This window comes from Podarcis filfolensis (assembly GCF_964270895.1).
Source record: "Podarcis filfolensis genome assembly, chromosome: 5".
NCBI lineage: Eukaryota > Metazoa > Chordata > Lepidosauria > Squamata > Lacertidae > Podarcis > Podarcis filfolensis.
The window spans coordinates 20346934-20362593 of record NC_139608.1 but is presented as its reverse complement, the minus strand read 5'-3'; the positions used below and the strand labels follow the sequence as shown (position 1 = coordinate 20362593).

The window sequence follows — 15660 nt, the reverse complement described above, 5'->3', positions numbered from 1 at the left end:
TTGAAATGAATCACACTTGCTTTCTTTGAAGAGCCACTTTTTTCTAATGCCAGTTTAAATAAAAGTAACATATTCTTATTAAAACCATCCTTTGGTTTAGCATAATTTTATTCCAGCATGTATTTTCTTAGCTGAAATCATCCGTGGGACAAGAAGATCAAAAGGTTTCATTTCAACTTAATGCTTCAGGATTAGACAAACCCCCAATAATGAGTGCTTTATGCGTTATCTCATTTGTTTCATTCCTGTAGACAGACGCAGCATGGTTAAATAAAGATATAAATTATTCTAGTTGCGCCATCTAGTGAATATTCGATTTTCTGAGTGACACCTTAATGATTACATCAACAGAAACTAGAAGAAAGTCATTAAAATAGAACCGAAGATTTGGTATTGCCATACTGTAGGTGCCTCAAAATAATATTGTTGTGTCTTCAGATATAATTTATTTCACTTTTCCAAATACAAAGTCTTAAACAGGAGAAGTTTTAATACAACTGTTACTTTTAATAGATTTCTGGAAAAGCGCTTAGTCTTTCATTTTTAGTCTATAAAAGAAAAAAAGCAATTCATAGTTTTAAATTACCTTTTCAGAATAGAACAATATATAGATATTGGGAAATAATTCTATTTGTAGATAATATGTAGACATGCAGTTTGTGCAGAAAACTCCTGTGGCACTCCAGATCAAGTAGTTTATATTTGTGCTGATTTATATCAACATAATACTTCTCTGGAGGATTTATCTACATAACTCAGAATTAGTTTTTAGCTTCAAGCCCTGCACCTGTACTTTGTGCACTGCAGCTGGAATAAAAACAGTTGAGGCACTAAATTCTGATTACTCTTGTACGTTCAAGTGAAAGCGTAGATACAATCGATGTATCGCCTACTTTGTGAAGTGATGATCAACAACCTATACCATAGCTTTTCTGAGGAAAACAAAGTTTAATGGTTTTTAAAACCCAAAGCTGTAATCCTGTGCATAAATTCATGGATAGGAAGCCCCATCAAATTCGATGAGAATGATTTCTGTGCAAGCAGGCATAGGACAGGGCTGTGAATCAGGCAAAATGTAAATAACTGTTCTTCTGAAATACATTGGGGATGGAGACTCTCTTCTGCATATTCCAGAAAATCAGACTTCAGGTTCAGTAAAAATAGGTAGGTTAAACCTATTCTTGTACTACTCATTTTGGGAGCAGGTCTGGGTGTTTTGTACATACCACCCCTGTATGTTGTGTGGCTAATTTATTTCTTCTTAGAGCTATAGAGAGACATTTAAATACATGCAGGTTTGTGTAAGGGTATGTATCGTTATTAGCTTTGTTTTTCATTCTCCTGAATTCTGTGCTTCAGATGGATATTTAATGTCTGTTGGATAAATAATGCTGCATGTTATTTACTAGTTCATTTTATTAATCACCCTTCACCCATCAGCATTTCAGGGCAGCACACAATAGCTAAAATAAATAAATGCATAACGATAATAAAAACATTAATTAAGGTCCATGTTGCAAACCACACTTTACTGTTAAGGGGATGTATTTAATGTGATGTGTTTATATATGACTAATAATAGCATTAATGCTGGCTATCTTTCATGGATGGAGCCTTTGTGAAATCTTTAATAATGACCAATCTTCTTTAGTCTCAAGGAAATTCTGGAAAACACTATATGTACATCTTGGAAGATGTACTTATTGAAAAAGTTACTTGTCTGTTCCAGAGATTCTTCCATTTTTTTTGGCCTTTCGAATAAAGATTATTCACATCTTTGCTGTTAGCTGTAAGGCCATAAAACCATTTATATTTATTTGTACTGTGGCGTACTCAACATGTTCATAGTTTTCTAATGTTCTGGAGCCTTATTGGTACCTTTAGTGGCACATCCATCTGAATCAAGTGATTATACTAACAGCTAAAAAAAAGTCCGGGGATCTCTGTGTAAATGTTTCTACTTAGTTTCACGGTTGAAAAAAATGCGTGAAAGGAATTCAGTGTGTTTCAGTCAGTCTGGAAATAGCCACATAATAATATTGTTTTTGAATATTGAATACTATGGTAATAAATTTTTACTAAGCTTTAAAATTCAATGTTATAGCTCTACATGTTTCAGAGTTCATAATTAGTTTCATAGCTTGTCAGGGGTTGTTGCTGTTTATAGCCCTGGGTGACCAGGTAGCAGCAGGAGCTATGAGCATCTTTTACCAGTTTCAGCTTGTATGCCAGTCAGACCCTTTTCTGGAGAAATAAATCCTGTTTGTGGCCTTGTGATTTCTAAGTTAGATTACTGCAAATGAGCTTTATATGCAGCTGCCCTGAATATAGTTTGGAAACTTCGGTTGGTCTAAAACGCAGCTGCCAGGGTCTGTTGATGAGATCATGTTACTTTCATCTTATATTATCTGTGTTGGTTACCAGTTTGTTTCTGGGCTCAAAGCAAGGTGCCAGCCTTGACATTTGCAGCTCTAAAAGGGCTAGAACCAGCATATGTCAAAGATAACCTCCTTCCTTAAGAGCACTGAGATCAATCTCTGTACTGCTTACTCTACTCCCTTACATTGTCAGATGTATGTTGTGTGACCACAGGAGGGCCTTTTCCATAATGCAATCTAGAACTTGGGACACCTTCTCTAGGGAGGTTTGTCCTGGCCCTTTTAACCTTTTGGTGAGCTGCAAAGACTGGCGTTCCTGTTCTCTCTCACGCTCTCTCTCTCTCTTTTCCTTTTGTATTCTGTTTGTTATATTGTATGCCTACACACAGAGACTGTGTTACTGGCCTTCACTGTGTGTGTTTTTTAAATTGGAAACTGTTGCATTTTTAAGTGTGGTTAGTAATAACCATGCTGCTTTTTGAGTTAATTTTTTATTGTTTTCATTGAAAATAATTAGATCTTTATATTTTTGATAATCCACTTTGAATGTCTTATGGTAGAAAAGTGGGGTACAAATGTTAGAAAACAGATAAATTATCCTCTGAGGTAATGCAATTGTATGTCCTTTCGTAATTTCTGCCAGCAAGGCAGAAATAGAGGTTTCAAGCCTAACAGATCATGGAACAAGCCCAGGTTCTCCAACATATTCCAGCAAAACAACATACCCAATAAGAGCAAGTCTAACCGCCAGCAACAACAATGATGTCGGACTATCCGCACTGGGGGGCATTCTAGATCAGAAATTCCTAAACCAATGGGTAGCCTACAGAAAGTTCAAAATGAAGACTCTTTCCTCCATCAATTAAAATCTCCACTCCCAAGACCTTTTCACATCAATAGATCTCCAGGAAACCTACCCACATATTCCAATCTATTCTCCACACAGCAAATACCTACATTTTGCTATTGGAAACACACATTACCGGTTCAGAACCCTCCCATTTGGCTTGGCATCCGGCCCCACCACCACGTTTACCAAGATCTCCCTGGTAGCCCACCTCCACATCCAGGGCATGCACATCTCTCCTTAGCTAGACATGCTAATCTGGGCTCGCTCTCCAGAGACTAATTTTCAAAGGCCTGGCCTTCCTCTCCCTGGGAAGAATAGAAAAAATCAGTTCAGAAGCTCAGGCTCTCATCAAATCCAAGAAGCGGGACCTCATGTTCATGAGGCACCCCACAAGTGAGAGCCCAGGGGTCTGAACTCATCCCCCCCACCACTTTCTGAACACGGCCCAGGAGAAAGGAGCGGAACCACTGTATGACAGTGCCCCCAGCTCCCAGCCCCTCAAGACGGTCCAGAAGGATGTTATGGTTGATGGTATCAAACGCCGCTGAGAGATCCAGCAGAACTAGGAAACAGTTCTCACCTTTGTCCCTAGCCCGCCGGAGATCATCAACCAAGGCAGTTTCAGTCCCATGATGAGGCCTGAATCCCAATTGGAAGGGATCCAAATGGTCCGCTTCTTCCAGGCGTGCCTGGAGTTGTTCAGCAACCACTCGCTCAATCACCTTGCCCAAGAATGGAAGATTTGAGACTGGGCGATAGTTGGCCATCGTGGCCGCATCTAAAGTTGGTTTTTTAAGAAGCGGTTTAATAACCGCCTCTTTCAGCGGGTCTGGGAAGGCTCCCTCACGGAGGGAAGCATTCACCACCCCACGAAGCCCATCTCCCAGTCCTTCCCGGCTAGCTTTTATAAGCCAGGATGGGCAAGGATCAAGGAGACAAGTGGTTGGTTTCACTCGTCCAAGCAGCCTGTCCACATCCTCGGGGGTAACAGATTGGAATTGATCCCACACAACTTGACTAGACAGGACTCTAGCACTCTCCCGCCCCAGCCCTGCTCCCACAGTGGAGTCTACCTCTTCTCGAATCTGAGCGACTATCTGCAAAAAACTTTGCAAAATCATTGCAGGAGATCATGTGGCCCGTACTGGGCCCTGATGGAGCAGGTGGTTCTGCTAAATTGCGAACCTGCTGCTGTCTTCCGCAGATGCAATAGAGGCGGTGAAGAAAGTCTTATTCGCCATCGCTATCGCCACTTGGTAGGCTCGACATTGAGCTCTAACCCGTGTCTGGTCAGATTCAGAATGGGTTATCCGCCACCGGCGCTCTAGCTGTCTCAACGATTGTTTCATTGCCCTCAGATCCGTGGAAAACCACGGGGCTCTCCGGGCTCCATGCAATCGGAGAGGGCGCTTCGGAGCCAAACAGTCAATAGCCCTGGTTAACTCCACATTCCAGCGGGCCACCAGGGAATCAGCTAAAAGGCCATCAACATGGGATAAAACATCCCCTACCACTCTCTGGAAACCATTTGGATCCATTAAGTGGCGGGGGCGGACCATCTGAATCGGTCCCACCTCCCTGCAGAGGGGAAGGGTCACGGAGAAGTCCAGTTGCACCAGGAAGTGATCTGACCATGGCACTTCTTTCGTTTCGCTTTTACTTAATGTCAGATCACCAACATCCATAGAGGTAAACACCAGGTCCAAGGCGTGTCCGCGGCTATGGGTTGAGCCAGACTTATTCAGGGACAGGCCCATGGAGGCCATGCTTTCCACAAAGTCCCGAGCGGCCCCTTGTAAGGTCGTGTCGTCATGGATGTTAAAATCCCCTAGGACAACCAAACTAGGTGTCTCCAGGAGAACATCCGACACGACCTGAAGCAGCTCGGGCAGGGAATCCTTGGTGCAGTGGGGAGGTCGGTACACCAATAGGAATCCTGTACTGCCCCTATTGCCCAACTTCCAGAACATGCACTCAGAAAACTGGGTTTTTCCAACAGGACACCTGGTGCAGACTAATGACTTCCTAAAAATCACTGCAACCCCCCCTCCCCGTCCACAAGGCCTGGGTTGCTGTGCGTAAGAGAAACCTGGTGGACAAGCAGCGGCAAGGACAGGCCCATCTGCTTCATCCAACCAAGTCTCTGTTACACATGCCAGGTGTGTAATTTGTAGGACAGCAATTGGATACCATCTATAACCAGTAAAAATCTTATGTCATTAAAGTGTTACAGGTCAGAAAAAGATGAAATGAATTGAAGTGTGTTTTTGGTCGTTGTTATGGCTGTTCTCAAATATTCTGTAATTCAAAAACACAAAAATAACCAGGACTTTTATTGAGAAGCTCTAGACCCCAGGTGGGCAAAAAGTAGATCAGGATTCACCACTAGATCTTTGGGTGATCTGAAGTATCAGCAAGGATTTCTAACAATGGCAATAGCAAAGTAGGCTGCTGAATTGAAGAAAGTTGTGTGTGGAATGGGAGCAGGATAAATTGGAGTGGGTTTTTTTTTTTGTTTTTGTTTTTTTTTTTTGGAAGGATTAAGGCCTTTAGTTCAGTTCTGGTAATCAAAACCCCTGCATTTTGCACCAGACTCTGGTTGGTAGGTTTTGTGGTTCTAGTTAAAACAAAAACAAAAGCCATCCTGGAGTCTGCTCATACCTGCTACAGGCTGTTAGCACATCACTCCTCAGTTGCTGATATGTGGCTGGATAGTCACATGTCACTGTAGAGGAGTGATTTGCTGAGAACACAGGCACATGAGACAAAATTAGCTTATCATAACCTGAGACAAAAGGCACATCCCCATACGGTTTTACAGTTGATTAGTTGTATGTTATATGGACAACCAACTTCTTCTTTAAGGTGTAGGTTTTGAAGGCTAGTGCTGGTTGTTCAGTGGCCCTTTAATTATCTTCAAAATGTTGGTGTGGAATTTCTAAAACTTTTCTCCTTACCCTGTTGATAATCCTTGAGATGGAAAAAATATGCCTATCCTTCTGGATGATAGCTAATGAGAAACATACAGAAAGCAGCAATGCAGACATGCCCTGATGTAGCAGTCTCACGGAACACAGTAGTGCAAGGATTATAGATTTCAGGAACAGTTTGCTCTTTCGAATTCCAAATAACTCATTTATGAATTCAACACAGGAATATTTGGTTTAGAATTTTTGCATGCATGCAGTATTTTTCCAGTATTGCACTGAAAGAAAAACAGAAATGTTTCTTCTCCTGATTTTAAATTGTGACATCTTAAACTTCTCAAAATAGATTATGTGTAATTCCTCAGCACATTCACTTGGAAGCAGTTGTTTCGCTAGAATATTCTTCTAAGTGGGCTAGGCTGAGCATCTCCATTTATGGGCCATATTAAAACATTTTAGGATGTTATGCATTTGCTACCATGCTCAAATAATGGGCCAAGAAAGGAAAATAAGCATCACCTTTAAAATACCTTAAAAATTCCTACTGGTACATAGAAGTCAGGAAAATTAACAAAGTATAGGTTATACAGAAACACATGCCTAACTATGAGATAACAATCTCTCTTTTAAACTTAGAATTTTGCTATCTTTCAAAAATATGATGAACTGTTCCTATGCAGGGAACAAATCAGTTATGAAGAACAAACTGGCATAGAGAAATAAATAAATCAAATTTAAGCCTCGTAGTTTATTGAATCTAAATTTTGCCTGGTTAGCCTAAGAGCTATATATAAGCAATCCATCTTGTGTTGATAATGGAGGATCTTGAGACCCACCTAATGTTTGCATTATTAAATTTCAGTCTAATGAGCTTTGCTAATACATATTGAAGATGGTTGTAAGGAGTGGAATGTGAATCTGAGCAGGATAATTTGAAAGAAACATAAGCTGAGCATTTTACATGACTCAAGGGGTATAGCTACAATTACATGTATAACCAAAATTGAATTTAAATGGAATTTCTATTATCCTTATCCTGCTACTAGGGAGAATAAAGTGTAAATGAAGTAAAAGTCTTTACAGTTATCAGTGGTTTGTTTTTATTATCTAATTTAATAAATTCTTGTAAAGATATTGCTGGCAGAAAAGTTTTAATATTTCATGACTTTTAATGTAGCCTAAGTGTGTCTAAAAGCTTGGAAATGGAAACAGATGTCTCTGTAATTGCTTCTATCATTTCAGAGCATCAGTATTTAAATTGTATATTTTAAGAAGGTGTAGCTACTAAATACAAAGAGACATTAGACTTTGAAAGTTGTGGTCATGTGTCATTCATGTACTTCATACTCACTATGTCAATTGAATATTCATATAACTAATGTATTGGTGCAGCAAACTAACATAGAGCAAAACAGCCAGTATACTAGGCATATAATGGATTTATTACATATTAAGGGCTGGTCTAAAGTCTAACTACCCACGTTTTGGTTCTTCATCTTTCGACATGGCAGTACTTTTAAAAACTTAATATTTCATCAACTATAATGCTATTAGAGACTTATTCCAAGTTCACTCATCAGGCAGTGAGATGGCAATAAAAGAGAATGGCCCCTTTGAGACATTAACGCTTTGGAATAAATGATGTGCTAGAACAGAAATTTAATTAATTTACAGAGTATATTGATAGTCCCTTGTTACTGTGCTGTATATTTTTAATCTTCTTTAACATCTGTAGTAAAGTGTTTAAAACCCCTGCAGTTGAGCAACTTGTAGATAATTAAGTAATAAGGGAAGCTGTTTCTAAAGGAAAGGAGACTCTTCTTAGAAGATGCTGTAATAACATGAATTAAATGCTGCTGCTATGACTTGCACTGAAGAAAAATATATGTAGAGGCCCTGATCCATCAAGTGACACTCTGTTGTGTCTACAGAAGGAAACAGGAAGCAGTACAAGGTTTCTTCATCCAGCAGACCAGTTGCAAAGGGGGCACCAGGGTATGGCATGCTTTGCTTATGGAGCCCAAACACTGGAGACATAGAGCCCATGAGTGCTTCAGTCTATTATCTAGTGGAAAGGTATTGGGAAGAAAATGTGTGGTGGGATACTTCAAAGCATCCACATATCTCAAAGATAGTCTAAGGAAAATGTTCAGCTGCTCTAATGGTTTCTTCTTTGAGCATCATGTATGTATTTTATACAGGACAAGTTGGGACTTGAGACAATCCCTTCTTGTGTCCACAGTAAATTGCATTTTCCATAGGACACAAGAAGTGTCTTTCTGACCATCCCTTATAAGAAGTTGTTTTATCAAAAATGTTAATTACTGAACAACTAATCAGCATTTTATTTATTTTTAGCAAAAGCTGATGAAGCATTAAAAGCTAAAGAAAGAAGTGAAGAAGAAGCAAAGAAGAAAAAGGAAGAAGGTAATTCAGCTATTAAATTTAGATGAACTGAAAGTACTGTTTTTATAGAGAGATAGATACAGATACAGATACATACGCAAGCCCTGGTATATGTACAACCCAAAACAAGTCAGTTATTTGGCATATACAGAGTGCAAGACCCTAATAACTAGACAAGTCTGAAAGAGAGACATTTGTACTTTGTATCTCTCAAATTATTCCCCTGAATGGTTAAGGTACTTCCAAAATATCCTTAAAACTGAACTTTTGTGTATGCATAGCTCAAAACACATAGTTTATTATTAGAGTCAAGTAGTAGTTCCAGATTAGTAGAAAATAAGACATTTTTACACCAGAGAAAACATAGGACATACCTATTATGGAGATCAGCTTTTCTGCACAGAGTAGGTAAAGTTGAACATGGGACACAATGTTGGGTTGTGTGAATTTTATTACTTCATAACATTTAGTTTTGTGGGAAGAGGTTAGTCCAAAATCAGCCAGTAGTAATTATCTATTCTTGAAGAACTGAAGCTTCATTTACAAGTGGGTGCACATGTATGTTTCCTACTAGTAGCTATAGATACTGCTGTTCACCTCAGTTTCCTACCAAAAGAAAAAAAATACTTTCATGTTCAAGCACCTGAGACGGAGAACTCTGATATCTAGGGGAGAGGATTAGCCTTTTGGTATATTGCATTTTAAAAATAGTAGACAAGTGTTTCTCTGATGGATTGGTACGGAGAGAAGCACTAACAAAATGGTGTAGAATGGAGTTGAATTGCTCATCAGCAGGCAGATCCCATACAATATTCAATAGATGTCCATGGATGTTCATAAGATTACATTCTACTCATCCTAGTAGCAGCTGCACTATTGGGAGGGGGATAGCATTTTAGGTTAAAATGTTGAGCTTTCAACATTCAGAAGGTACCCCTGCAACTGAAGACTTAACTTGAAGAAAAATTCATTGAAGAAAAATTACCAATCATGCCTTCATTACATAGAAAAATGTTTTTATGGAGTGACCCTAGGTTGTAACATTGGTAGGTTGATTCATTGGTAGCCTTCTGTTTTCTCCAGTTAGTCTTTTTGAGATCCCCACAAGTTTTGTGCTAGAAACATGTTCGCAAGCTTTAAAATACTTCCTGTATGAAACACTGGTTTAATACAACCTGAAAACTTGAGGTCAGTGAATTGGGATATGTAACTTTTATTCCGACAAAAGCAGACATATTGAGAGAGCTTATCCCCCTTCTGCCTATAGTAATCCCAAAGGCCAGACTGTCTTGTCTCCAAGTCTTCCTGGTCTCTAAATATCAGCATTTGGTGTGCATAGTTAAATTGGATGATGGAGAACTTCTCTAACTAGATGCCTAATATACAGGCAATTGATTGACACAATATACTGAACTTTCCTGATGTGCAATGCAAAACTGAAAATCTAAAACATAATTAGCCTCATAGATTTTAAGCTAATAATTTTATTGCTTCTCAGTAACTGAAGCAGAGGTGATTATAGATGTTCAAATTTCATAAACTTTTCAGTTTAATGATCTATTCAAAAATGGTTGAAGCTTTATTCCCTTTAACTTCAAAGCACACTGGGCACTCATTACATCTGAAGAAAATCTTTTCTTTTATGTTAATTTTCTAATTAAGTTATCCAGATACACTGTGTGCATGTATTATAATAGACATATAGGCTTCTCACATTTAGCAGTGTCCATTGTGACAAAAGATAAAACTGCTAAAGTTATTGCCACCTCTAGGCCAGTACCTCTACTCTTGAAGCAGTAATAACCGAGAACAAGAGTTACCTGCATTATCCCTGCCTTGAGACCCTAGCATGCTTTTAAGGCATCTGGGTAGGTTTTTGTAGTTTTACTTTGACTTAAAGCTTAAATTGGAAAGTATTTAAAAGGGCATTGTGTGAAAGTAAAACTGGATAACTCAACTGTGCTTCATGGACATCCTAACTTCAAAGTGGAATGTAGCTTCCTCTAACTTAGTCTGTCATCTCAATAGTACTCAGCAGGTGATTAAGTACTTTCAAGTCTGGGAGCTTTCATGTAAGAAGTTACATCAGGAGTGTATTAAGATCCCAGGGCAACTTGTTCAACGTGAAAGTGATTTGTTTGCCTTTGTGGAATCTTTATGATGCCAGAGCCTGGTCAACTTGAAAACAGAGGCTAGGGCCCAAAACTCCTCCCAATCCATTCTGTCCTAGGAGCAAAGCACAGATGATGTGGGAGAATTGTGAACACATCAGCCAGGGGAGAGGGAAGGAGCTTGGGCAGCAGGTGAGGGGAGAGTCTGCTTCCTGTTGTGCCATTCATTCATTCATTTTCCATCTCTCTCCACCACCCCGCCCTGCCCAGTGGCTATTAATCCACAGGAGAGATAAGACAGGTATCCTATTGTGCCTCCCCCACAGCAAATCTGTTGTCGGGTTTCTTTTTCTTTCTTTCTTTTTTGAGGGTGGGAAATTTCAACCAGAGAAAATGATGTAGGAGAGAAGGGTTAAATACCTCCCACAGCACTGCTGTTCTGAGGCTGCTTTTAAGTTTTTATAAAGATTATCACAGAGCTCCCACGTCAAGATACATGCAGTTTTACTCCTAGCTACAAGTTTATATTCTTTATTCCGAAGTTAATCAGAAGTGGTGTGCTATCTGGCTTTCAAAAAATGTCTATCAAATTAAATCTATATTTCAAGCCAAACTACGTAAAAGTCCAAAATACCCCTTCCCCATTTGTAGTTCAGTAAAGATATTGTGTGATATGCAGTCCATAATCTATTCAAGAGCTATATACTGGTTGCTCAGAGATTTCTTCATTTCCCGTATTGTTCTGGGTTTACAATTGATTCTGAGAGTAAATGGAACTCCAGTTGCGAACCATAACGATACTAACTAAATTCTTGGAGAGAAACGATTTAGTAGTAGTTCATTTATTAATTGCTTCCTATGAAGGGCATCCAGTGATGCTGAACATTGGAAGATTCAGGACAGACAACACATAGTGCTTCTTCACACAGCACCTGATTAAAATATGGAATTCACTTCCACAACCAATAGTGATGGTCATCACCTTGAGTAACTTTAAAAGAGAGCTAGACAAGTTATTGGAAGATAAGACATATCAAAGGCTACTAGCCATGATAACTATTTTTTCTATACCACTGTCAGAAGTGGAATAATAATAATTGATAATAATAATAATAATAGTTATTCTTATTTATACCCCGCCCATCTGGCTGGGTTTCCCCAGCCATTCTGGGCAGCTCCCAACAGAATATTAAAAACACAATATAGCATTAAACATTAAAAACTTCCCTAAACAGGGCTGCCTTCAGATGTCTTCTAAAAGTCAGGTAGTTGTTTATTTCCTTGACACCTGATGGGAGGGCGTTCCACAGGGCAGGCACCACTGCCTGGTTCCCTGTAATCTCACTTCTCGCAGTGAGGGAACCACCAGAAGGCCCTCGGAGCTGGACCTCAGTGTCCAGGCTGAATGATGGGGGTGGAGACGCTTCTTCAGGTATACTGGGCTAAGGCCCTTTAGGGCTTTAAAGGTCAGCACCAACATTTTGAATTGTGCTCAGAAATGTACTGGGAGCCAATGAAGGTCTTTCAGGACCAGTGTTATATGGTCTCGGCGGCCACTCCTACTAGGACACACAAATGGGTAGTGTTGTGCTTAGGTCCTGCTGTTGCTCTAGGCATAGTCATCTGATCAGTCACTGTAAGAACAAGATGGTGGACCAGATGGGCCAGTGGTCTGATCTGGCAGGTTCTTACATCCTTATCTTGAAGTGATGGCTCCATCACAGTGTCCAGTGTCATCCAGCATGTAAAGAAATCTGGGGGAAGGCACAAGTTATATTGGTCCTACTGTCACCACTTCAGAGTCCAAGCATATTTCACTCATATCCTGAACTGAATTAAAAGGAAATAGACACATACAACCCGCCACCAAACCTGATGACCACAATTTAGCACCAGCCTTAGAGCCCCCAGAAAGTTGGTTGGGTGGAAGTGACCAATAGGACTATACACTGCTGAAAGGTTCTGTCTCTGAGCTATCCAACAGAGCCAGCAAAGATTAACAAAGCAGATAGAAATTAAAATTAACAGTATGTAAAACTGAGGGCAATTTTGAGGGAGTATGGCATCTCTAAAGGGATCTTGCAAGAGGGAGTTGAATGTCAATGAGGGGAAGTCCTTCCAGCAAGGAAAGTAAAAGGTGTGTTAGGATTTTGCAGTCATTTATGTGGGGCAGGAAATAAGACAATACCTGGCATTGCCAGTAAACGTACATAGTCATCAATGTACATGGTGCAGCCTTTCCCAAGTGTTTTGCAGATATTTTGGACTACAACTGCCAATCAGCCTCAACCTCAGTCAGCACAACCATGCTGTCTGAGACTCATGAGAATTGTAGTCCAGAATATCTAGAAGACAGAATATCTAGAAGTTAAAGAAGGCTGCCATAGTTCTTTAAAAAGTAATTTGCCCCAAAGAGCTTACAGTGTGAACTTTGACCTGTAGGGGAAACAATAGTTTCCTGTATTTTTGAAAATATGTCCCCGTTTGAAGATTGAATTTTGTAACAAATTCTGCCACTGGTTCAGTAACAGATACTGTCAGTATTAAGAATTCTGCTGATGTAATTTGCTTGAAAAATAATCTGAAATGAAATCCAGATTGAGGCCAAAATACCTTTTGAAATGATTTCAAGGAATTAGCATGTTAGAAAATCATTTAATTGGTGTAGGAGGGGGAAGTAAACCAGATAACCACAAAATTCTTATAGGTGCTTTTGGCAAAGCTAGATGTATGAAAGTTAATATCCGAAGGAAATATGAGGAATAATTGTTGTCTTACTATTCTTAACTTTTGTTGAAACACCCCCCACCACACACACACATTAGCCATATTTTATCTGAATACAGGGTGTATCCAACTAAGTTATACACAGAGTAGACCCAGAGAAATTTATGGATTTAAGTTAGTCATGTGCATAATTTTTAATGGGCTTACTCTGTGTAGAACTGACATTGGATACAACTTCATATAGTTTATAAATTCTCTGCAGCCAGCAAAAACTATTAGTCGAAAATAAATATTGATTTGTAATTGAAATTACCGATTCATTGGATGCTTAGCTTTTATTCCCCATGCTTTGCCTTGTATTTAAAATAAATGCAAGAAATTGCCCTGCCCCTCTCTCAAGTCTTAAAGGAGCACTTTGGAAAGTAGCAGGATTCTGGAAATGGACTGCTTTGCTAAGGAAAACATGTGGTATAAAGAAGCATATTGTTTTCCAGCACATGAAGAAAGGTTGTTCTTTTATCTGCCCCTTAGTAATGGTGTCTTAACATTACTTTTATTATAATTTTATTGCCAAATCAGGTGTGAGATTAGATGTTGGATGTTACATGTAATCTGCTCAGAAATCAAATTATTTGACCTCCAAGCCCACCACTACACCCTCCTGCTGGTTTGCTGTTACATATGCGGCATTTTCCTGTCATGAATACAAATGGAGGACAAATTAGAATTTACAGACAGCTGACCTGAGCTACAGATTAGAGACAAGGGGGCTTGTGCTACTTTAAATGTTTTAATTATCACAGTCCCTATAACCAGTTGAAGGACTCCCTCACAAAAATAATTTTTATAGCAGAGTAGGGGAGGTGTGAGAGATTTCCCCCATCTAATTTGAATTTGACAGAGCCAAATTGCACTTCCATTGGAGCTATGCTAATTTTCTGCATAAAATTAGGTCTATTAATAAAAATACACCACTTTTACAAGAATGTTTTCAATGGCAGAGGGTGTTTTAATTTGGGACTAACTGAAAACAGCATTTAAATTTTATTTATGATGGCATCAGGATTTATGACAGCTTTATTGGCAGACCTGATTTTCTTTAAATTCTAGGCCTGGCTAGTCAAACTCAAAGTAAATTAAATATGTGGCCACAAGAGCACTGTGATAAGGTGCATTATAAATACTGCTGAAGAAGAAAATGGTACTTTTCCATATTAAAACCAGGCATGTTGGATTACTGCTATGAGGTGCTTAAACGGTTGACTTTAATATATCATGCATAATACAATTAAAAGTTTTCTTGATTTATTAAAATGGAGCTGCTCATGAAAACATACAATTTGAAAAATGTGAAGTGAAAGATGATTAAAATATCTGACAGTGATAACACTATTTTGGTACCGGGAATGAATCAGTGTGTAAAAGATTTAGAGGGGATTATAGGGAAAAGACATTTGTAAAAGTGATCTTAAATATCAAAGGGGTAGAGTGAAATAAGGACTCGTTTCTTTGAATTCAAGAAATAATATTGACTAATGCTAAATGAATATGTTATCCTGATGCCTTCATTCTTGAATTTGCATTTTTGTTTCTCATGTGTGTTGGCCCAGTGTTGAATTGATTAGTTATGCCTAGCTAGTAAGCAGTGAAACATTTTATATACACTTGGGAAATAAATTTGGCAGAAAATCAGCATGAGTAGATTTAATTATCGCTCTGAGACCTTTCCCTTTTCTAGCTTAGTGATCCTGAAACTCCATGTGTTTCACTGAAATCTGTGTGGACGCTAAGCTTCGCTTCCCAATTTGTTCCTCCACACAATGATAAGCCAAGCAATTACTGCTTTATTGATTTTTCATCATGGCAAATTTAAAGTTGATTTTTCCCTGAAAAGGCAGGGGTGATTAAGTGTTTCCCCTCAGTTTAGTACAAGAGAGCTGTGTGGCAGAATCTAATATCCTGAGGTCAACCTCTGCAGGGAGATAATACGCTGTCTTGGCCACGTGTTAAGGAGAGAAATCAGGGCTACAAATGTGATAGGATATATGTGGAGACAGTTTAATTTGCTCCATTTATATGAACAATTCACATGGTCCCTGCTTGGAAAACATTATATTGAATAGGCTTGGAAATAAAGCCCACGTGAGCAGAAAGAAAGGGTGAGTACAAATCAGCAGAATGTTTACCAAATTGTTCTTTAGGGAAGATAACTATAGTTCCAAAATATTTATAAGTAACATTTGTAAATATTGTTTCAGATT

At 39.0% G+C, this 15660-nt stretch overlaps 2 protein-coding genes across 4 annotated transcripts in view; one reads left to right on the top strand and one right to left on the bottom strand.

The window, feature by feature from the left end:
• Window positions 1-15660, bottom strand: part of LOC310762436 (uncharacterized protein) — a 232719-nt gene that overhangs the window by 39685 nt on the left and 177374 nt on the right. The window lies entirely within an intron of this gene.
• RSRC1 (arginine and serine rich coiled-coil 1) overlaps window positions 1-15660 on the top strand; it is a 161876-nt gene that overhangs the window by 118214 nt on the left and 28002 nt on the right. For all 3 annotated transcript variants that reach the window (XM_083613521.1, XM_083613519.1, XM_083613520.1), the window contains exon 7: window positions 8514-8582. In XM_083613521.1, the coding sequence (XP_083469647.1) occupies window positions 8514-8582 (69 nt within the window). The remainder of the gene's footprint in view (window positions 1-8513; window positions 8583-15660) is intronic.